This window comes from Camellia sinensis, chromosome 10 (assembly GCF_055761805.1).
Source record: "Camellia sinensis isolate YWXY chromosome 10, ASM5576180v1, whole genome shotgun sequence".
NCBI lineage: Eukaryota > Viridiplantae > Streptophyta > Magnoliopsida > Ericales > Theaceae > Camellia > Camellia sinensis.
This window is the reverse complement of record NC_138970.1, coordinates 11,761,004-11,784,717: the sequence shown is the minus strand read 5'-3', so window position 1 is coordinate 11,784,717 and position 23,714 is coordinate 11,761,004. Positions and strand designations below refer to the sequence as shown.

Genomic DNA, 23,714 nt, shown 5'->3' with positions numbered 1-23,714 from the left:
GTACTCGGAGCAGGACCTCGGAACTGTAGCTGAGACGGCTGAGAAGACTGAGCAAATTGACGGCCCTTCTTGGGGCAGTTGTACTTCCAATGGCCCTTCTGATGGCAAAGAGCACACTCATCAGAGGCTAGTGGCCCCTTCTTGGGCTTTGTAGTGGCCTGAAACTGATGAGGTGGGGTGTTCGACAGCAGAGGAGGCTGAGTAGGAGCCAAGAAGAAAGATGGAGACAGAGTTTGCCTGGCCATCTTAAGATGGGTTTCCTCGGAGAGGAGCTCACGAACAATAGCATTCATAGAGGGGAGAGGAGACCGATGAAGGATGCTACCACGGATAGCCTCATACTGAGGGAAAAAAGCTGTTAAGAACTGCATTAAACGACCTTGCTCCCGAAACTCAACATAAGTGCCTAGTACCTTGAGACTAGGTGGTTCCATGAGAGCCAATTGATCCCAGAGACCTGTCATCTCAATATAGAAATCCTGAATAGTTTGATCCTGTTGACAAGCACTCTAAATAGCTGTTTCCAACTTATACCGCTTGGCAAAGTTGAACTGCTGATAAACACCCAGTAGATAATCCCACACCTCCTTGGCAGTGTTGTATTTAGAAAAACATCATTCCAATATGGTCATCCACAGAATTATCAAACCAGGTCAAAACTTGGGCATTATCGCAATCCCAAGTATCACAGGAAGTCAGATATCCTTCCATCTTTGAGTCCAATGGCCGAGGAACAGAACCAGAAACAGAACCCCATTTTTTCTGACCAAGAAGAAAATTCTTCATAACACTAGCCCAATAGGTATAATTGTTACCAATGAGTTTGCACTTGATAGCTTGGGTTTTAGTGTCTGACATTATAATGAAACAAGGGTTATAGAATTAAGGGGTTAAAATTATAATATTTAGAAAGTGCTAGGGTCAAACAATAATAAACTTAAAATAAGTTTTAAGTTTACTAACCCAAACCAAACAACCATGAGTAGAGAGAGAGGAGTCAGAAAAGATCAGAGGAAGCTTCAAAGCTCACGGTGTCACGACTCCAGAACCAGAGAGAGACAATCGGAGCACGATCGCGACGTCAGAGAGTGAGAAGGGTTGTGACCACGACTGCGATTTCGAAAGGAGGGACGATTGATGGCCACGAACCAGAGACTAAACCGACTACGGCTGCGATGTTAGAGGAAGGTACGATCGATGGCCACGAACCAAAGACTGAACCAAAATGGTTGATTCGAACTCAAATGAGGACTAGGGTTTCGAATGTGGCTCTGATACCATGTAAGTTTATGGAGAATATTGTGTATTCAATTGTATATGTTTACAAATAATTCATCAATTTATATAGCCCTAAATCTATGACTGAAAAAGGAAATACAAAGATTATCCCTAATTCCTAATATTATGCCTAATTCTTAATATACACAAACATGCCATATATACAATATATTCTCACATGATACCCTTCACTTCCGTCCATATTTATGTTAGAATGATAAAATAACACAATGGCAACAGTACCCTCACTAATAACAATAAAAATCACTTGCCATATAGGACATCTATTCTAACATTAATCAAATTGGAGACCGTCTCACCGAATTTTTTAATTGTAATACAAAGTTACAAGGCCTAATAAGAAAACCATGATTTGAATAAAAGGCGTTTATAAATCAGAGTTGTTTTGGACTAATGGATGGATCCTTTTTTTCTTGGTGTGATGGATGTATTAGTAAATTAGCATATTGACTGACCATTCAAAGGTGAGGTTTTAATAGTAGGTGACTAGCAAAGTGGATAGCCAACACACAGTATATCACAATGAAAGTGTAACGACCCAGAACCGTATACCATGATTACCAGTAATTAATTAAGTGTTAGTATGATTTAATTGAAGATTATCTGTTGAACTTAGAAGAATATCTGTTGAGATGAGAACTTTGGGACTGAAATTGATGACCGTAATGAGTTCAAAAAACGAAATTGAACACGCCTATGTGATACCGGAAATTTTTAGAACCATTTGGGAAAATAAATTGAGGACTGAATTTCGTCTGAATCGCTAAGTCATGTTTGGCTCAAGATTATGGCACAATTCTAGTTTTTGTGTGATATATCTATACATAGATAAGGATGTTGACTCTTTGACTCAAAAAGAAGAAAAGAAAAATCTAGAAAGAGAGAGAGAGAGGAGAATTCGTGAGAAAAGGGAAAGAAGAAGAGAAAAGGGGTTAAGCTCAAATCTTCTCCAAACTAAGTGGTTAAGGTAAGATTTCCATGAAATTGATTGTTGATTCGTGGTATTTAGCATGTTGAACACAAGATCATGGCTTTAAAATGGTATGATTTATGGTTAATTGGCATTTTTGAAGGAAACCTCCATGGATGTTTCAAAATGAAGCTTTTATGCTCAAGTTTATGATTTTCTATTTTACTCCAAGATTTGATCTTCTATTGTTCCATATGGGCTTTGATTTGAAGTTTTGATGTTGATTTAAGATGGGTTTTAAGTGTTTTGGGTCTTGGATTTCATAAATGTGGAAAGTGATTTTGTAAAGAGGAGAATGAAGCTTGGAAGAAGAACCAGAAATTCGGATTTTGCTCTGTACGCTCGAGCGGAGGGAAGCCCGCTCGAGCGGTGAAAACAGCCTCCCAGCAGTTTTGGGACTTTTTACAGTACGCTCGAGCGGCCAAAGTGGCGCTCGAGCGGGAAGGCCTTTTCAAGAAAATTTTGGAGAAGTTGCAGACTTGATTTTAACATGTTAATTGCATCATTTATCATCTTATGAACATGAAATGAAGTAAAGGAAAGAATGAAGTGCATGAATTACAGGATTCAATGATAATGTGTATTGAGAAATGTGTGATATGTTAATATTTGCAGGTCAAGATTTGAAGACCGTGCATTCGGTTTCGGAAACCCTCTGTGAGTAACATTTCTGTAAAGATATGTTATTATGAACTATGTTTTAAATGTATTACGTTATGCTATGCTTTGAAATGAGAATGTTTTCCGTGAACGAATGTCCTGATTTGCGAATCTAGTATGGCATCCATAGATAGTTGGGTCATGGGGGCGGGAACATGCAGGCCCATGCGTCATGAGTCATGGGGAACGGCATGGAAGGACAAGCCCATGACTAGTTACGAGATCTCGTAGACTGTTGACTGATAGACTGTTATGAAAGGTTCTGTGGAGTATGCCATTACGTATGTTCTTATGATGACTGATGACTGATATATGTTTATGATTGATTTATTGTGAACTTATGAAAATGTCGGACTTCATTCACTAACCTCTTTACTGTTATGTTACTTGCTGAGCTCTAGCTCATTGTTTGTAATTATGTATTATAGGTGAGCATTCTGGAAGTCAAGCCTAGGCGGAGTCCGAGCTGAGCCGACGTTTTGAAGCCTACCCGGTGTTTTAGTGTCTCTGAGTTGGGGCTAGGCCCAGAAGGCCGTTAGGAAGCTTGGTTTTGGTTGTACATGTGGCGTGAGCCTATGTCTTGTATATGACTTGTGATTATATGTGATGTAATGTAGTGGGTAAATTAACATTTTTGGCATGTAATGTATGTTCATATAAATGCACAGCTCTTTGGACTATTAGTGTTTTGTTTTCTCTTCCGCAAGCCCTTTTATTTATGTTTTGTATAGCAAGGCCTGTGGTAATCTAGGATTACTGGCCGGTCTCGTTGCCAAACTTCTAGGGGCGAGTTTGGGGCGTGACAGAAAGAGTAATGGAAGTGATCCATGTTTTGCTGGTTTTTCACTATATGAAAAGATTTGGGCACACTATGATCCCCTGTAAGAGTTAGGATTTCTATCAGTAAACTCAGAAGAATTAATTGTTCCCTAATGTAGTTTCTAATATTTGTATTGAGAATATATTCATGGAATGGCAATAATATGAGATTTTGATCTGATTGTCTAACAATATTATTGAATTGTAAGGGAAAATCTTGGTATAGATTCAAGTGCATCGAATCCACATTCTTGCAGTTCTTTCAATTGTGAATGTGAATTTGTAGTTTATATTGTTCATTAAGGATAGTTTAGTCCTTTAGGTGTTAGGGTTTTATTCTATTAGCCTATATAATTGTACTCAGTTGATCATTCTTAATTGATTTGATATATTCAATATTCCTATTCATTCTCTGTTAATATGGTAGCAGAACAAAGTTACGATCAAACCTAGGTTATTCGTGGCACCAGAAGTTGCACATTGCAGGTCATCGACCATCGTTTTTGTCCATCTCGCCTCGCAGGCCTATCGCTGGCTCTCTCTCGCATCGCAGGTCAATCGCTGGTTCTCTCTTGCATCATCAATCATCGTTTTTGTCTATGTCTGTTGTTCACAGCATCATCGACCATCGTTTCCCTCTTCAGCCTTCAGGTTTGCACTTTTTTTTTTCCCTTTGATTCGTGGTTCGTCTCATCTCAGTATCACAGCCCCTGTTGTTCATGGTTCGTCTCATCCTTGAATGTCACGAATCCGAAACCCCTTGATCTGCCAGTCTTGCGATCGTTGATGATCTTTGAGTCAACAACTTCACCAAACTGTAGTTGTTTATTCATGTGATTATCTCTGATTCTGTGTTGATCGTTTATCTCTCTCTCTCCTCTGCGTTGACTTCACTGGGTCATTTGGTTATAGCAATATGGATGATGATAAACTGAAAGCTATCACCACTAAGTTAGATGGTAATAATTATTCTTATTGGTCTCATGTAATGAAGAATTTTATAATGGGTAAAGGTATGTGGAATTATGTTATTGGTGTAACTATTAGACCTATGGAATCCAAACAAACTGAGACTGATGTTTCTAAATGCGATAAGGAAAATACACAAATTCTTACTTGTTTTCATTATTCAGTTCAAACTACCATTGGTATGAATTTTTTCAAGTATTCTACTTCTAAACAAGTTTGGGATTATTTGAAAATTATGTGCCTTGAGTCTAACTTTGCAAAACAGTATGAACTTGAGATGTCTATTCGCAGTGCTAGTCAAAAAAATAAGCCCGTTTAGGAGTTCTACAATGAGATGACAACTTATTGGGATCAGCTTGCTTTAATGGAACCATTAGATTTGTAGTTACTTGACAGTTATACCAAGTATCCGGAGAAACAACGTCTTGTTCAGTTTCTTATGGCACTTCGTGATCAATTTGAGCCACTTCGGGGAGCTATTCTTCATCGATCCTCTTTGCCTTCTGTTGATAGTGCTGTCCATGAACTTATTGCGGAAGAAACTCAGTTTACGGTGGCTCATGGTGCTCCTGCCTCCCAGTCAGTTTTTGTCACTCCTCCGCTCTTGCCTACCCCGCCATCTCATTTATTTCAGGTTATTGGTAAGCCCAAGCCTCGGGTTTCCATGGATGAGTGTAGCTTCTGTCGTCAGCGAGGTCATTAGAAACATGCTTGTCTAAACTTTTGCAACCCAGGGGTCGTTCGTCTGGTCCACCATCCTCTAAGCCGCCATCTTCGGGATCTCGCTCATCTGCCACCTTTTCTGCACCAGCTTCTGAGAATGGTCCGTCTTCCAATATGTAGTCTATGTTTGAGCAGTTCAAGTCTTTCATGGTGGCTAATCCAAATCTTTCGTCCCAGGCCTCCACTATGACTACCACTCAGTTAGGTTTATCTAGTTCATCCTCTTAAAGTAATATCCACACTTCGTGGATTTTAGATTCTGGTTGTTCCCATCATATGACCCCCATTGCATCTCTCCTTGGTAATTATGTCCCCCATTCTTCTTCTATCACTATTACTACTACCAATGGTTCTTCTATGCCTGTACACTCTATTGGTTTTATTTCCTCTTCCCATTTGTCTCATTCTCCTGTATTTTATGTGCCTCACCTTTCACTCAATCTTATTTCTATTAGTCAATTATCTGATTCCGATTTTGATATTGTTTTCTCTTCTTCTCATTGTGTTGTGTAGGATTGGGTATCCAAGAGGCAGATTGGGATCAGGTGTAGAGTTGGAAAACTGTATATCTTAGACAACTTGCATGTTTCTCCAAAAGTGTCTTCTACTGCATTGTCTTCTTTCTGTTTAAACAATAAGTCTTCTTTATTTTATATTTGGCATTCTAGGTTAGGTCATCTGTCGAGTGACTGTTTGAGGATGTTAGTTCGGCCTGGACATTTAGGCAGTTTTTCCATTGATGATATTTCTGAGTGTCGAGGTTGTAAACTGACTAAAATGTCTGCTCTTCCTTTTAATAAAAGTAGTTCTATTTTTTCTTCTTATTTTCATTTGATTCATACTGATGTTTGGGATCCTTCCCTTATAGTTACCAAGGGTGGTTCGCAATATTATGTGTCTTTTGTGGATGATTATAGTCGGTTTACTTGGGTTTATTTGATGACCCGAAAATCTGATTTTTACAAATTATATTCTAATTTTCACTCCATGATTCGCACTCAGTTTTCCACCACCATTAAAGTTGTCCGTTCTGATTTAGAGGGTGAGTATTACTTATCTGAGTTTGAGGAGTTTTTAGCTACTCATGGCACTATCCATCAATTGTCGTGTTCTGACACTTCTACCTAAAATGGTCAAACTGAGCGCAAACATCGCCATTGCCATCTCCTTGATACCGCTCGCTCTTTGTTACTCTCATCTTGTGTCCCTTCTGTTTTCTGGGGAGAAGCTTTGCTCACTGCTACATATCTTCTCAATCGGATGCCTACTCCTCTTCTCTCAGGCTCATTTCCGTATAAGCGTCTTTTTGGTGTTACTCCTAATTATTCTCTTCTTCATATTTTCGGTTCTACATGCTTTGTGCTTCTTCCTAAACGGGAACGCTCTAAGCTTAGTTCTCGTTGTGTTCTATGTGTCCTTTTAGGGTATGGCATTCATCAGAAAAGTTATCGATGCTATGATCCTGCCACCAAAAAACTATGTGTCTAGGCATGTCACCTTTTTAGAAAAACTACCCTACTGCACTATACCTTCCACCCCTGTCCCTATTACCAAGGATGAATTGGTTCACATTGACCCATTTCTTCCTGATGTTTCTCCGGATGAGTTTGTTTCTGATCTTGAGGTCTCTACTTTGTCTCTTCCTAGCACTTCTACTGTCTCACCAGCCACTTCATCTCCCGCTCCCGCTTCCCCTGCTCCTCTTCTTGTTTATCAGCGCCGCAAAGCACTTCCGAGCTCGCCTATCTCTAGCTCTATTGTCCCTCCAGCTGTTTCTTTGGATCCCGCTCTTTCTACACATCGCTTTCCAACGCGAGACCGTCATCCTCCGAACTGGTATGGTTTTGGTAATACATGTTTGTCCCTTTCCTATCAGTCTTTTCTTTCTTGTCTTCGTACTTATTTTGAGCCTAGGTTCTACAAGGAAGCCTGTCATGGTCCCAATTGGATTGCTGCTATGAATGACGAGTTAACTGCTTTGGCTAACACTCAGACTTAGGATTTGGTTCCCTTACCTGCTGCCAAGAATATTGTAGGCTGTAAATGGGTCTATAAGGTCAAAACTCTTTCTGATGGTTCTTTGGAAAGGTTCAAAGCTCGTTTGGTTGCCCAGGATTTTTCTCAGCAGTATGGGATTGATTACGATGAGACTTTTGCCCCCGTTGCCAAGATGACTACTGTTCGCACTCTTATCTCTGTTGCTGCTGCCCATCACTAGCCTTTGTTTCAACTAGATGTCAAAAATGCTTTTCTGAATGACATCTTGCTGAAGAAGTGTATATGCGCCCTCCACCGGGTCTCTCTCACCCGCTTAGTGTTGTTTGTTGTCTTCGCCGTGCTCTATATGGTCTCAAGCAGCCTCCTCGTGCTTGGTATGAGCGTTTTCACTCTGTTGCACTTCAGCTTGGTTTTCATCCTAGTCATCATGATTGTGCTCTCTTTGTTTGGCGCACTTCTGTTAGCATTGTTCTCCTTCTCTTATACGTAGATGATATGATCATTACTGGCTCTGATTATAGTACTATTGAGGAGGTTAAGCATCAGTTGTTTCAGGAGTTCAAGATGAAGGATTTGGGATCTCTTCGGTATTTTCTTGGTATTGAGGTTGCTACTTCTCCTACTGGGTATCTTCTCTCTCAAACTAAATATGCCTATGATATTTTTTATTGTGGCAATCTCACTGATGACAAAATTGTCGACACTCCTCTTGAGTTGCTTGCTAAGTTTTCGGTTTCTGATGGCGTTCCTCTAAAGGATCCCATTGTGTATCGCGAGTTGGTTGGATGCCTTGTTTATCTCACCTTTGCTCGTCCGAATATCTCCTATGCTGTGCACATTCTCAGTCAGTTTGTTTCTGCTCCTCGTTCCACATACTGGGCTGCCTTGCTCCGTACTCTACGATATCTTCGTAGCACTTTGTTGCAATGTTTGCTGTTATCTACTTCTTCGGACTTGACTCTTCGTGTCTATGCTGACTGTAACAACCCTCACTTTATCTTAGTCATGCCTACGTGCATTTGCATGATCTTTGTCTTGATTAAATTGCACTTGCAGACCCTGATTTGTTTTGTCTAAGTGTTGCTTGCATGCTTTGTTTCTTGCTTGGTGCGTTAAGCCTAGGTCACACCCTTGAACCTCTTATATGTAGGACCATCTTAGAACCACTTTGGTTGACCCCCACCTTCGCCTTGGCATATTGGCCGAGGTGTCATCATCTAGGCCGAGGTGTGCCTCACCTAGGCCGAGATGTGTATCATCTAGGCCGAAATGTTATCATTTAGACATCCTGCATCCTTGATCCTTGCACCTAGCGATCTTGTTCCGGGACTGGTATGACTTAGACCGAGGTGTGGCACATCTAGGCCGAGGTGTGGCACAGTTGGGCCAAGTGTTATCCTTCCTAGCCGAGATCATTGAAACCTTCTTGCCGAAGCCATGTCTTGACCCGGGGTCATTGCCTTGTCAGAGTGCCCTTATCACCTTACTTGTTGTACGCCCTTTGTCATGCTCTTGTCTTGTCAGTCAGTTATCTTCTTGAGGAGAGCCAACCAGTCGTTGCCACGTGTCCCAGCAGAGGGTTAAGCCAGCCGGCAGAGTGAGAGAACATATCATTTTGTCACATCCTTGTATTCAAGGAGAGAGAAGCTCTAGGAAGAGGAAAAGGAGTTTTGAGAGAGAAGTAGATTTGCAAGCTTGATCCTTAGAGTCTGAACCGTTTGATCCAAGTTTTGAGGTTAGATTCTTGATTTATTCTTGTTGTTCTTTATGTTTATTCTATCACATTGCATGATCTAGCATGATTCACGAGTCATGCATTGATTTGAAGTTGGTTTTAGAAAGAGAAAATGATGTTCTTGTGTTCTTGAAATAAAATCATGTTTTGATCCGAAAGTTTATAACAAGTTCCATGTTTTGTGTTTGTTTTCAAGAAGATTTTCAAGTACGGGTACCCAGGTCCATGCTTTTGAACTCATATCATGAAATCTCAGATTGTGAATAAAGAAGTTATGATTTTAGCATTCATGTTCTTCAAAAAGAAACCCAGAATTTTCAGACTCCATTTCCCTGAATGTGATCATCGGGACCATACCTCGGCCTAGACCTGGTTGGTATCCAGCATGTTTTTCCAAGATGAGAAACAGTGTTTTAACTTCTAGTACATGTTTTGCTTTGTCTTGACTTAGTTTTGAAAGAAATGCCGAAATCATTTACACTTATGCAAAGCTTGTTTTAGGAATACATTTCATATCCATCCTTAAATATCTCTTCTTGTCTTCTTGAAATGCATTCAATCGGATTTATTATGTACTTGTAGGCCTTGGATCCTTGCTTGTAATCCCCACAACCGAAGAGCTATGTGAGTGGTATTTTTAATAAAGTTATGTTCTAATATTTTGATGAAAGCTTTGCTTGTTTCATTTTGGAAAAAGTATTTGTTCGAGTATAAGTGATTATCCCTAGTTTTGTATCAAGCATTATCTTGTTTTGATGACATTCTTGGAAAGTCGTTAGAGCTAGAGGATTATAATGCAACTAGTACCCTTGTTTGAGATATCTCCCTTGTCACTGACGGCCTTGTGCGGGTGAGTTTGTCTAATCGATTCCGGGTCAATTATTCCCTTGTGCTGGAAATTGTGTTCATGCATATAATATGATAGTGGTGTTGGTGGTAGATAGTGGCATGTATAGAATATGATAGTGGTGTTGGTGGTAGATAGTGGTATGTATAGAATATGATAGTGGTGTTGGTTGTAGATAGTGGCATGTATAGAATATGATAGTGGTAGATAGTGGTAATATATAATATGTAAGTGGCATATAATGGGTTATGATGATGTTTGTAATATCTCCTATATAAGGAGTGTCATTTGGTCTTGTAAGATAAGAAGTTTTGAATATAACAGAAATATATTCCTTCTTCCTCATATTTTCGGAGTTCTTCTTCTTCATATTTTCTAAGTTGGTATCAGAGCAACAAAAAACACAGCAGCCCTAAAACCGTCATAGCCATGTCGGAAGTCACGTCCGGAACCACTTCAACCCCTGCCGCTGCCATTCCGGTGAAAACGTCCAACTCTCACTCTGTCCAAATCACCACCATCCGCCTAAATGGTGATAATTTTCTCCGCTGGTCACAATCTGTCCGGATGTATATCCGTGGGCAAGGAAAGATCGGTTACATCACTGGTGACAAGAAGGCTCCTGCTGTTAATGATCCGCTGTTCGACAATTGGGACGCTGAAAACTCCATGGTTATGACATGGTTGGTCAATTCCATGGAGGAGGATATAAGCTCTAATTACATGTGCTATACTACTGCACAAGAATTGTGGGATAATGTTAGTCAGATGTATTCTGACCTAGGAAATCAATCTCAAGTTTTCGAATTAAATTTGAAGTTGGGAGAGATTCGTCAAGGAGATGATTCCGTCACCAAATATTTCAATTCGTTGAAAAGGTTGTGGCAGGATCTTGACATCTTCAACACATACGAATGGAAATCGGTTGACGACTGCAACCACCACAAGAAAACTGTGGAAGACAGCCGTATTTACAAGTTTCTTGCCGGCCTCAACATTGAGTTCGATGAAGTGCGAGGAAGAATTATTGGCAGACCTCCTCTCCCATCCATTGGCGAAGTATTTGCCGAAGTCAGAAGGGAAGAGAGCCGAAGGAGCGTCATGCTTAAGAAAAAAGGTAATGGTGAATCAATTGAAATTTCTGCTTTAATTAGCGATGCTGCGGCCAACAAGGCTGCAAATTACCAGCGCAGGTTTGATGATAAGCCACGGGTCTGGTGTGATTTTTGCAACAAGCCTCGCCATACACGCGAAACGTGTTGGAAGATTCATGGCAAACCTGTCAACTGGAAAAGCAGCAAACAAGGAGAGAAGAATCGTGGCTTTCCTACCGCTAATGAAGCCGATTCAGGTCCCTTCAACAAAGAGCAGATTGATCAACTCTTAAAGCTGATAAAATCCAACTCCTCAACCGGTACTCCTAGTGTTTTGTTGGCACAAACAGGTAGAAATCCTAAAGCCTTCTCTTGCCTAAACTTCTCTCCGTGGATCATAGATTCCGGTGCCTCCGATCACATGACTAGTTTTTCCCATTTATTTAGTACCTATTTCCCTTGTTCTGGTCATGACAAAATCAGAATAGCCGATGGTAGTTTTTCACCTATTGCAGGAAAAGGATTTATTAAACTAACTGAGAAAATTAATCTCAATGCTGTTCTTCACGTCCCCAACTTAGCCTGTAACCTTTTGTCTGTCAGTAAACTATCTAAGGATTCTAATTGTCGTGTTACATTTTTTGAATCCCATTGTGAATTTCAGGACCAGAACTCGGGGATGATGATTGGGCGTGCTAGGATGCTTGAAGGTCTTTACTACTTTGATGAAGTACCTGTTAGTAATAAAAAAGCTCAGAGCTTTAATAGTACCAGTTCAATCTCTGTTCGAGAAAAAATAATGCTATGGCACTATAGGCTAGGACATCCTAGTTTTCTTTATCTGAAACATTTATTTCCAGAATTATTTAAAGGGATTGATTGTTCTTCTTTTCATTGTGAAAGTTGCATTTTTGCAAAATTTCATCGCTCTACTTATTTGCCAAAACCTTACCAGGCTTCAAAACCTTTTTATTTGATTCATAGTGATGTTTGGGGCCCTTCTAAAATCACTACTCTTTCTGGTAAAAGATGGTTTGTTACATTTATTGATGACCATACCCGCTTATGTTGGATTTATTTGATGAATAAAAAATCTGACGTGAAAAATTTATTCACAAATTTTTACAATATGATTGAAAACCAATTTCAAACCAAAATTGGTATTTTACATTCTGATAATGGAACAGAATATTTCAATGAGCAGTTGGGTGAGTTTTTGGAAAAAAAGGGGATTTTTCATCAATCTACATGTCGAGATACCCCTCAACAAAATGGCATTGCAGAACGAAAAAATAAACATCTACTTGAAGTAGCACGTGCTATAATGTTTTACATGCATGTTCCTAAATATTTATGGGGTGAAGCAATTTTAACAGCCTCTTATTTGATAAACAGGATGCCTACAAAGGTGTTAACATACAAAACACCTTTTGATTGTCTCAAAACTTTTTTTCCTAGCACGAGGTTGTTTTCTGATTTACCCGCCAAAGTTTTTGGATGTACTGCCTATGTTCATGTTCCCAGTCAATTTCGTTCAAAACTTGACCCCCGTGCTATAAAATGTGTTTTTTTGGGTTATTCCTCAAACAAAAAGGGGTATAAGTGCTTCGATCCTCAAAACAAGAAATTTCATGTGAGTATGGATGTGTCATTTGTGGAAACAAAATCCTATTTCCCCAACACTTCTCTTCAGGGGGAGACAAGTGGAGTAGAAGACCGTTTTTGGGATATTTCTATTCCGCTCCCCAATGTCATTTATCCTACACAAAAACCACATCTGTCTGATAATGATCACTTAGGAGAACCGAATTCTATGGTGCCTAGTCAAGAAGATTCTTGTTTAGGGGGAGAAGTACTACAAAATGATCTAAATCCTGAGCTTCAGGTTTATACTAGGAAGCGATTTCATCTGAGGAATAATGACCCGAATGTCCATCCTAATGACCCGAATGTCCACCCGAGTTCTGGCATCGAAATTTTAGGTAATCCTATTCTTTCTATTTCCGACCTTGATGTACCTATAGCAATTAGGAAAGGTGTCCGAAATTGCATTAAACATCCTATTGCAAATTACCTCTCCTATCAAAGATTGTCTAAAAACCATAGAGCTTTCACATCTAGGATTTCACACTTGTTTGTTCCAAGGAATATACAGGAAGCATTGGATGATCCGAATTGGAAATTAGCAGTCATGGAGGAGATGAATGCTTTAAGGAGAAGTGGTACTTGGGAGATAGTTGATCTACCCAAAGACAAGAAAACAGTTGGGTGTAAATGGGTGTTTACGATAAAATGTAACGCAGATGGAAGCGTTGAGAGATACAAGGCGAGACTGGTAGCTAAAGGCTTCACTCAAACTTATGGGATCGACTATCAGGAGACGTTTGCTCCTGTTGATAAAATAAATTCCATCAGAGTACTGTTATCTCTTGCAGTAAATTCAGATTGGCCTCTACATCAACTTGACATTAAAAATGCATTTCTTAATGGTGATCTTGAAGAGGAGGTGTTCATGAGCCTACCGCCGGGATTTGAGCAGAGACTTGGAAGTGACAGAGTATGCAGATTGAACAAGTCATTATACGGACTCAAACAATCACCAAGAGCGTGGTTTGAACGCTTTGGGAAGGCAGTTATCAATTGTGGCTTCTCGCAGAGTCAAGCAGATCACACAATATTTTATAAACATTCAAAAAACAGTAAAATTGCAATTTTGATTGTTTATGTTGATGACATCATTTTAACTGGTAATGATGAAGCAGAGTTAGCAGCCCTCAAAGAGAAACTCGCAAAAGAATTTCACATTAAGGATCTGGGAGCCCTCAAGTATTTCCTCGGAATGGAATTTGCAAGATCCAAGGAAGGTATATTCGTTAATCAGAGAAAATATGTTCTTGATCTCCTTGGAGAAACAGGTATGCTTGGTTGTAAGATGGCGGAGACTCCGATCGAGCCTAACTTGAAGTTACAAGCTGCTAAGGCTGAAGAAGTCAAAGAGAGAGAACAATATCAGCGACTTGTAGGGAAATTGATTTACTTGTCTCATACGCGGCCTGATATTGCCTTTGCAGTCAGCATGGTAAGTCAGTTCATGCACTCACCAGGGGCAGAGCACTTTGAGGCCGTTTATAAGATCTTAAGATATTTGAAAGGAACTCCAGGGAGAGGCTTACTATTCAAGAAACATGGACATCTTCAAGTTGAAGTATACACAGATGCAGACTGGGCAGGAAGTGTTACAGACAGGAGATCAACATCCGGATACTGCTCCTTTGTAGGTGGAAACCTAGTTACATGGCGGAGTAAAAAACAGAATGTGGTAGCTAGAAGTAGTGCAGAAGCAGAGTTCAGAGCTGTTGCCCATGGAATCTGTGAAGTAATGTGGATTAAAAGAATTCTTGAAGAATTAAAGCTTTCTCACCCGACACCTATGAAGGTCTATTGTGACAACAAAGCAGCTATATCTATAGCTCATAATCCAGTTCTACATGATCGCACAAAACATATAGAAGTGGATAAACATTTCATCAAGGAGAAAATCAATGCTGGCATAATCTGTATGACCTACCTTCCAACAGGTGAACAATTAGCTGATGTGCTAACAAAGGGACTACACAAGAAGCAATTTGATAAGCTGACTAGCAAGCTGGCTATGGAAGATATCTTCAAACCAGCTTGAGGGGGAGTGCTGGAAATTGTGTTCATGCATATAATATGATAGTGGTGTTGGTGGTAGATAGTGGCATGTATAGAATATGATAGTGGTGTTGGTGGTAGATAGTGGTATGTATAGAATATGATAGTGGTGTTGGTTGTAGATAGTGGCATGTATAGAATATGATAGTGGTAGATAGTGGTAATATATAATATGTAAGTGGCATATAATGGGTTATGATGATGTTTGTAATATCTCCTATATAAGGAGTGTCATTTGGTCTTGTAAGATAAGAAGTTTTGAATATAACAGAAATATATTCCTTCTTCCTCATATTTTCGGAGTTCTTCTTCTTCATATTTTCTAAGTCCTTGTTTTGTCAAGAATGTCATCCCTTGTATTATGTAGATGCTAGTAAGCATCCCTTGAAGATTTGAAAGACTTGATAAATGAACTTGGTTCATCCCTTGATTTTGTACAAGCTATGATATGTATTGTTTTGATAAGATCTCGGATATCATTCATTTAAATCTTTATTACTGATATCATTCACTGAGTATCCAAGCTCACCCTCCCCCTTATATATATGTAGGTGACGAGCAAGAAGACGGCGACGCCTAGATGTGTTTTGCAGGATGTTTTGAATTCATGTTTTTGCTAGCATCTTGAAGATTATGGGCTTGTTTGGTTTGTTTTTGGGAGAGTTGTTTTTGAAAAAAAATTTGGGGAGAGAGTTTAGAATTTTTTTTAGTTTGTTTGGTTGTATATTTTGGGAGAGTTGTTTTTTTGGGAGTTTGGGATGATTTGATATTTTGGGAGAATTTGAGTAGATATGTGTGAGAGAAAAAGTGATTGAGAAGGAGAGAGGAAAGAGAAAAAGTGATTGATTGATGTGTAAAAGAGAGAGTGATTTTGAAAATTTTTTGAGAAAAACTCAAACCAAACAATTTTTTAGAAATTTTTTTTCTAAAACTCATCTCCCAAATGCAAACCAAACATACCCTATGCTTCTTGGCTTTGTATTGCATGTCTTTTGTATATGTCGGCTTGAGAAGCCTTTTGATCAAGATGTAATATTTGGTTTTAATTCATTTGTATTCAAGTTGTAAAACCGTGTTATGTATGTCATTTCATTTGATCTATGCACAGTTTTTATGGACTATTTAGATTTAAATTTAGTGCTTCTGCACATGTAAGCCCCATATGTATACTCTGATTGTGTGTGACTTTGTAAGTTGGCCTTTGGTAATCTCGGATTACTGGCCATCACGGCACCATTCTACTAGGGGCGGAATGGGGTCGTGACACTGACGCTGATTGGGCAGGTGACGTCTCTGATCGCAAATCCACTTCTGCTCTTTGTGTTTTCCTCGGCGATTCTCTCATATCCTGGAAGAGTAAAAAACAGTCTGTTGTTGCTCGTTCCACCACTGAGGTTGAGTATCGTGTCATGGTTGATGCTACTTCCGAGATGGTTTGGCTTCGGTGGCTTCTTTTTGATATGGGTGTCTCTCTTTCTGATCCAACTCTGTTGTATTGTGATGATCAGAGCGCTATTCAGATTGCCCATAATTTAGTTTTCCATGAGTGGACCAAGCATGTTGAAATAGATTGTCACTTTGTCAGACAACATGTTCAGGCTGGCACTATTACTCTCCCTTTTGTTCCTTCCTCTCTTCAATTGGCCCATTTTTTTATGAAGACTTACACTGTTACTCATTTTCGTTTTCTTCTTGGCAAACTTTCAATGCTGTCTGCGCTCGCATCCTCAGTTTGAGGGGGCATGTGAATTTGTAGTTTATATTGTTCATTAAGGATAGTTTAGTCTTTTAGGTGTTAGGGTTTTATTCTATTAGCCTATATAATTGTACTCAATTGATCATTCTTAATTGATTCGATATATTCAATATTCCTATTCATTCTCTGTTAATAGTGAAGACCTGTGAGATTGAGAACCTGAAGTAAATTCTTTGGAACTTACATGAAAAGAGAAACAACTGTGTGTGTGTGTGTTTATTTAGTAGTTTCATTTTTGTTTTCTATTTCATTTGAGTTTTCTTTATTCTTACACTACTCATATTCTGCCAGGAAAAGTTGCGTGTGGCTGTCCTCGTTTCAAAAGCAGCATTTCAATTTGTACACGGTACAATCTGTCTTATACAAGTTCTACTCATAAGAAGCACTTTAACTCCTTAAGTTTTCTTTTTTCTTCCTCAAGTATTTTTCTGTGACTGTCAATTTTTATGTTGTTGAACAGGTTTTGTTCTTGAGAAATACAAGCCCCCAGAAGAGGTTAAGAAAGCCGGGTTTGACATTGATGCTGATAAGCTTTCATCCTTGGTCTCGTCGCGTAATTATAATGACTTGCTAGGATTCCTTGGTGTCGAAGAGATTGCGCGATGCTTGAAGACCTCACTAGACAATGGAATTAGTACACTGGCACAACCACCTCTTCATGTCAGGAAATCAGTCTTTGGTTTTAATATATTTGTCAATAAGCCTCACAGGAGTTTGTTCACATTTACATGGGAGGCAATGCAAGATATGACGTTCATGATCCTCATGGAATGTGCTACAGTTTCTATGGTTCTTGGAACTGCCATAGAAGGGTGGCCTAAGGGTATGTATGATGGGTTTGGGATCATTCTGTGTATTCTCTTGGTGGTTATGATTATGGCAATCAGTGATTATAAACAGCATTTACAATTTCATGATCTGAATGAGCAGAAAAAGAAAACTTTTATACTTGTCACTAAACCTAACCCACTACTACCTACCACACACACTCACCTCCTCACCTAACCTACCACTACCACCTCCACTTCATCCCCTACCTTCTTCTCTTCTATATATTTGATCATTGTAAACATAACAAAATATCAATATACACAACAATCTTGTAATACATCAATCAATAATATTGATTGTTATTGATTGATTGTTGATACATTGATATATAATATTACAAAGCAGAGTAGCTCATTATATAGGAGAGGGTTTGGGTAGTAGGTGAGGAGTAGGTGAGGGTAAATTGGTGGTAGGTGTAGTAGGTGTGGTAGTAGGTGGTGGTAGGTGTAGGTAAATTCTAACAGCCCCCCGCAAACTCAAGGAGGATAGAAACTAACCAACTTGAGTTTGGAGAGAGGAGCAAAACAAGAAAATACATAAAAATAAAAAGAGGATAAGAGACACTGTATGGTCGTGTCAGACCATTGGTGAAGACACTGGATGGTGGTGTCATAACGTTGTAGAGGACACTGTATGGGGGTGTCATAACCATGTAGAGGACACTGTATGGTGGTGTCATAACGGTGTAGAAGACAGTTTATGGGGTCATGTCGGACCGTTGTAGCAGACAGTTTACGGGGTCATGTCGGACCGTTGTAGCAGACACTGTTGTGACAGTTGTTGTGACAGTTTACGGAGTCTTGCTGGACCCTTGTAGAAACTAACCGAAATCAATGTCGGGACAGTTTACAGAGTCTTGTCGGACCCATGAAGGAGCTAACCGGAATCAATGTCGGGACAGTTTACAGAGTCTTGTCGGACCCATGAAAGAGCTAACCGGAATCAATGTCGGGACAGTTTACAGAGTCTTGTCGGACCCTTGTTGAAAGGTGCACCCTCAAAAGGTGTGCCCAATTTTGTCAAAAGGCGTGCCATCAAAAAGGCGTGCCATCAAAAGGCGTGCCCAATTCATCAAAAGGTGTGCCGAACATGATAGCGAGGCACGTGGGCGTCTTGGCTTGCGTGCCCGTTTGTCGGCTGGTGGCAAGAGGCGCGCGATGCGCGTGGCTGCCTCGGCTATAAGACGGAGGCTGAGACTGAGGCAGAGAAAAGCTGCGAAAAACCTCTGGAAAAAAAAAAAACTTTGTTGTGCTGAGAGAGAGAGTCTGAAAAACTCTTCGTTGTGCTGAGAGAGAGAGTCTGTAACACTCTGTTGCGAGAGATATTCGGTAACACTCTGTTGCCCAGAAAATGGCTTCATCGTCTTCCCGTGGACTGCTCACCCTCTTTCCCGACCTCAACGAGTCAACGAGAGAGAGAACTGGTGCGGTGGCACTGGAAACTCAACCAAGCGCCCCGGAGTTTGCTCCGTTGAACTTTCCGATGCGGTCGGTGGAGCAAAGAATGGCAGTGCAGTCGGATGTGGAGGCCAATCAGTATACTCTGAAGACATGTGTGGAAAGCATGACGGCGGTCACAAACTTGTCGAACCGGCTGCAGAGTAGGACAAATGAGGTGCAGCATTTAAACTCCCAGCTGGCTCTGCTCCAACGCATGTATAAGGATGCACGAGCAGAGATAAGCGTGCTAAAGGCAGAAAACAAGGAGCTGAAGCGGAAAGCCACCGTGATGTTCCGATTTGGAGGTCCTCCATATGCTGCAGTGGAGGAGTATGGGGGAGTGATCATGCCCAGTGGAGTGGGAAACACGGAGGCAACACCGGCAAGGGCCGCCCAGGACGGAGGCAAGAAGAAAAGGCCGGCGGAATAGGCGAAGAAGTGAGGTCGGTTGGTGGCCGGCTGCAGAAAAGAAAACAAATTGTTTTGTTTGTTGTGGTTGTTGTTTGTTTGTTTGTTTGTTTTTTTTGTTTGTTTGTTTTTTTTTTGTTTTTTTTTTTTGTTTTTTTTGGATGTAAAATGGTGATCGGGGTGAGCCCCTGATATGAAAAAAAAATATGAGTGTTGGGCAAATTTGTAAATTGTTTGTTTGTTTGTTTGTTTGTTTTTTTTTTGTTTTTTTTTTTTTTTTTGTTTTTGTTTTTGTTGTTGTTTGGCAAGAATAATAATAAGAAAAATGTAGTAATGGGGGAAGAGGCAATTCCCGTCGATGTGTTTTTTGTTTTTTTTTTGTTTTTTTTTTTTTAATAAAAAAAAAAATAATAATAATAAGAAGAATAATATGGCGCATTGAACAGCATGATGGCTTTGGTGGGTGGAGTCTGTGGGTGCTGTAGTTAATATAGTATAATAAGCATATATTAAAATAAAAGAAAGTGGCTGCAGAGAGAGAGAGATAAAATGCCCATGTGCATAGTTAATATAGTATAATAAGCATGATGGCTTTGGTGGGTGGAGTCTGTGGGTGCTGTAGTTAATATAGTATAATAAGCATATATTAAAATAAAAGAAAGTGGCTGCAGAGAGAGAGAGATAAAATGCCCATGTGCATAGGTCTGCCATGTAGTAAAGGCTGGTTCCTCTCAAATTTGATCTTCTTCCAAGGGCCATCACGTAGAAATGTGAACTGGTCAGAAGAATAACCAGCATTGACAGGCAGTTGTTGGGATGGATTAGAATCAATTGTGATCTGTTCTGAACGCCAGAATGGCAAACCCAGGGATTGGTGTAACTGCTTAATGAATGATGCTTCCAAAGCATCAAGATATGAATTGTGCTTCTCATCCGTCCATGCCATGCACGGTGCCACATTTGTATTCCGGTGAATGAAATCCTTGGAATGATCGACGGTTACAGAGGAAGACTCCAAGTTGGTCCGAGTCAACTCACTCCGGCGACCGTCCGGAGCGGCGAGATCTGGCGGCGGCTCCGGCTGGAGATTCTCTGCCATGGCGTGTTCGGACAATGCAATAACAACCTCTAAATTTAGAGGAACAAGCCCTTGATTCAGCAGAGAGAAACCCTCGCCTGGTTCTTCTTTCCTCTCGGTGTGAACAAGTTTTAGAGAGAGAGAGAGAGAGAGGCGGTCCATGAGGAGAGGGAAAGAAAGCTGCGGGCTACTCACTGGTAAATGTGGCAGCGGTATGTGTAGAGGTCCGGCGAAATAGATTGAGGTCCGGCGGGCGACCAAGGCGAGGTTGCCGCCCGCCGGTGAAGCGAAAAATAGTAAGTGCTTAACCTTGCTCTGATACCATGTTGAAATTTATGTAATATTGATTGTTATTGATTGATTGTTGATACATTGATATATAATATTACAAAGCAGAGTAGCTCATTATATAGGAGAGGGTTTGGGTAGTAGGTGAGGAGTAGGTGAGGGTAAATTGGTGGTAGGTGTAGTAGGTGTGGTAGTAGGTGGTGGTAGGTGTAGGTAAATTCTAACACTCTCTATCTATGAGCTGGTGGTTGGAGATGTTGTTCACCTATTTACTGGAGATCAAGTCCCAGCTGATGGGATTTATATTTCAGGTTACAACTTGTTGGTTGATGAGTCAAGTTTGACAGGAGAGAGTGAACCGGTGAATATAAATGAGAAAAATCCCTTTCTTTTATCAGGGACAAAAGTGCAAGATGGGTCAGGGAAGATGCTGGTGGCATCAGTGGGCATGAGAACTGACTGGGGAAAGTTGATGGTTACTCTGAGTCAGAGTGGAGAAAATGAGACACCACTCCAGGTGAAGTTGAATGGTATTGCTACAATTGCGGGGAATATTTGTTTGACTGTTTCCATACTTACTTTCCTGGTGCTGACCGCTAGGCTTATGGTGGGAAAAGCACTTCGCAATGAGTTCCTGGAGTGGTCAAGAAGTGATGCATTGAAACTGCTGAACTACATTGCTGTTGCAGTGACAGTACTTGTGGTTGGAGTTCCAGAAGGTGTGCCATTGGCAGTGACGCTGAGCCTTGCTTTTTCTGCAAGGAAATTGATGAACGAGAGGGTTCTTTTGAAGCATCTTTCTTCATGTGAAACCATGGCTTCTGTTAGCAGTATCTGCACAGATAAAACAGGGACATTGACAACCAACCACATGGTGGTAGATAGGTTGTTCATCTGCAGTGAAGTGATATCGAGTAAGGATGCTATCAATTTTCTGAAATCTGCTAAATGTAAGGGGGTGTTGGACATTCTTTTGCAGTCTATATACCTTAATTGTGGTTCTGAGATAGTACAGGGAAAAGATGGAAAGAAAACCATTTTTGGTAGTCCAACAGAGTCAGCATTGCTAGAATTTGCCTTTCTTTTGGGAGGACATTTCATTGATCAATGCCAACAGTTTAAGATATTGCAGGTGAGGAATTTCAATTCACTTATCAAAAAAAGGTCAGTGCTTGTTGCTTCTCCTGAAGGTGGAATTCGTGCATTCTGCACAGGTGCAGCAGAAATTATCTTGAAAGGGTGCAATAAGATTGTTTGTAGTAATGGAGAATCTGTGCATTTCTCAGAGGAACAGAAGGAAAATATCCTGGATATCATAAAACGTTTTTGCTGTGGAGCTCTGAGAACTCTATGCTTGGCTTTCAAGGATATTAATGATTCTAGTGATTGCATAGTTCCTGATGATGACTATACATTAATAGCTATTGTTGGCATTAGTGATCCATTGCGGCCGGAGGTAAAAAATGCTGTTCAGACATGTTTAGCTGCTGGGATTACTGTTCGTATGGTCACTGGTGATAATATCAATACGGCTAAAGCAGTAGCTAAAGAATGTGGTATATTGACAGATGATGGTTTGGCCATTGACGGACCAGACTTCCGTTCTAAAAGTCCTGAAGAGTTAGAGGAGTTGATACCAAACATTCAGGTCTCAAGTCACTGGCATTGATGAGTTCTTTGAATCTGATGATTTTCAACCAAATAGGACTGACATTGAAATCTGTGTGTGCAGGTGGTGGCCAGATCCTCACCTGATGATAAGTACACTTTGGTCACTTATTTGAGGAGTACATTTAGGGAAACTGTTGCCGTGACTGGTGATGGAACAAATGATGCCCCTGCTCTTCAATCCGCAGACGTTGGACTTGCAATGGGAATAGCTGGAACAGAGGTTTGTTTCTTACTTGGTTTGTGCATTATGGGACCTCTCACTGCAAGTCAGACTTTTCATCCTCGTTCTCTTTCTACTCAATTTTTGTAAATATAAATCTCACCATTTAGGCCATGTTTGATACTGTTGCCATATTATATTTTTTGTTCTCGTTTTCCTTTTTTTGTAAACTAAAAAGAAAACTTGTTTGGTATGTTGTTTTTGTTTTAAAAAAAATGAAATTGATTCCAAATTTTTTTAACAAAATTGTGTTTTCGCTTGTCCTCAAAACAAGTTTTCATTCTCTCCTCCCTTCCCCACAACCTCTGGGCACCACCCACACCTGTCGGTCGCCGATGACCCTCTAGCAAGCTTCGGCCATCTTCCATGGGCTCTAACCATTGGACGGTCACCATCGGCCACTTTCCGGCAACACTCCAGCCGACACTGCTGGCAACTCGGCAAATATGTTTCTTTATTTTTGTTCAGTACAATATAAGTTTTTATTTTTGTTTTTTACCTCCAAAAAAAAAAAATGAAAACTTAATTCTTGTTTTTTGTAAATAGAAAATACGAAACTGAAAACGTTATTTTAAACGAAACCTTAGTATCTGTAGTTTCTAACTGGGGAAATAACATATCAATTACCGTTTGAAAACAACAGCAGCAATGAAATTTTTTTTTTTAAAAAAAAAAAAAAATTCAAAATCATGGAATTTGCAAATAGAATGCCCTTATGTCTGTTCTGCAAAGAACCCTAGCCCCTTCCTCCGCCCTCCTCTGCCACATCTGCTATTTCTTTTGCCATCCCTCACTGCCCCCACCACTTCCCCATCCACCCACGACACTCCTCCACCCCTACCCCACCCATAAAAAGGTGGTACTCGTGGTGTGTTCTCAGTTCAAGAAAAACAGTGACTACGACTTTAAACAGTGGCTTTTGAGGGGCTTCAAGTGATACCAAAAACAATGAGAGTGACTCTTGAAGTGCTATAGTCACATAGATCTGTAGCCTTTATTTTCGGTGTTCCACTGTGGGTTCAACCAAACCAAACCGAGGAGAGTTTTTGACAGTGAGGTTGTATTCAGTAAAGTAACTTTGTACTGTCTCCATTGTACTTGTATTCCCCATCTCAATCGCTGAACCACGTAAATTGTTGGTGTTTCTTGTGTGATTGCTCTCTCTCTCTCTCTCTCTCTCATTGATTCTTGTTTATTTACTTTCTTAAATTCA

The 23,714-nt window shown here is 40.2% G+C and overlaps 1 protein-coding gene across 2 annotated transcripts in view; it reads left to right on the top strand.

Annotated features, from left to right (window-relative positions):
• The window catches only part of LOC145801484 (calcium-transporting ATPase 4, plasma membrane-type-like), a 34,191-nt gene that overhangs the window by 8,400 nt on the left and 2,077 nt on the right, over positions 1–23,714 (top strand). The window contains exons 2-6 of one of the 2 annotated variants that reach the window (XM_082893179.1): positions 9,756–9,797; positions 16,858–16,912; positions 17,027–17,389; positions 20,922–22,258; positions 22,343–22,501. In XM_082893179.1, the coding sequence (XP_082749305.1) occupies positions 17,305–17,389; positions 20,922–22,258; positions 22,343–22,501 (1,581 nt within the window). In that variant the 5' untranslated portion in view covers positions 9,756–9,797; positions 16,858–16,912; positions 17,027–17,304. The remainder of the gene's footprint in view (positions 1–9,755; positions 9,798–16,857; positions 16,913–17,026; positions 17,390–20,921; positions 22,259–22,342; positions 22,502–23,714) is intronic. The other variant, XM_082893178.1, reaches the window with a different exon arrangement.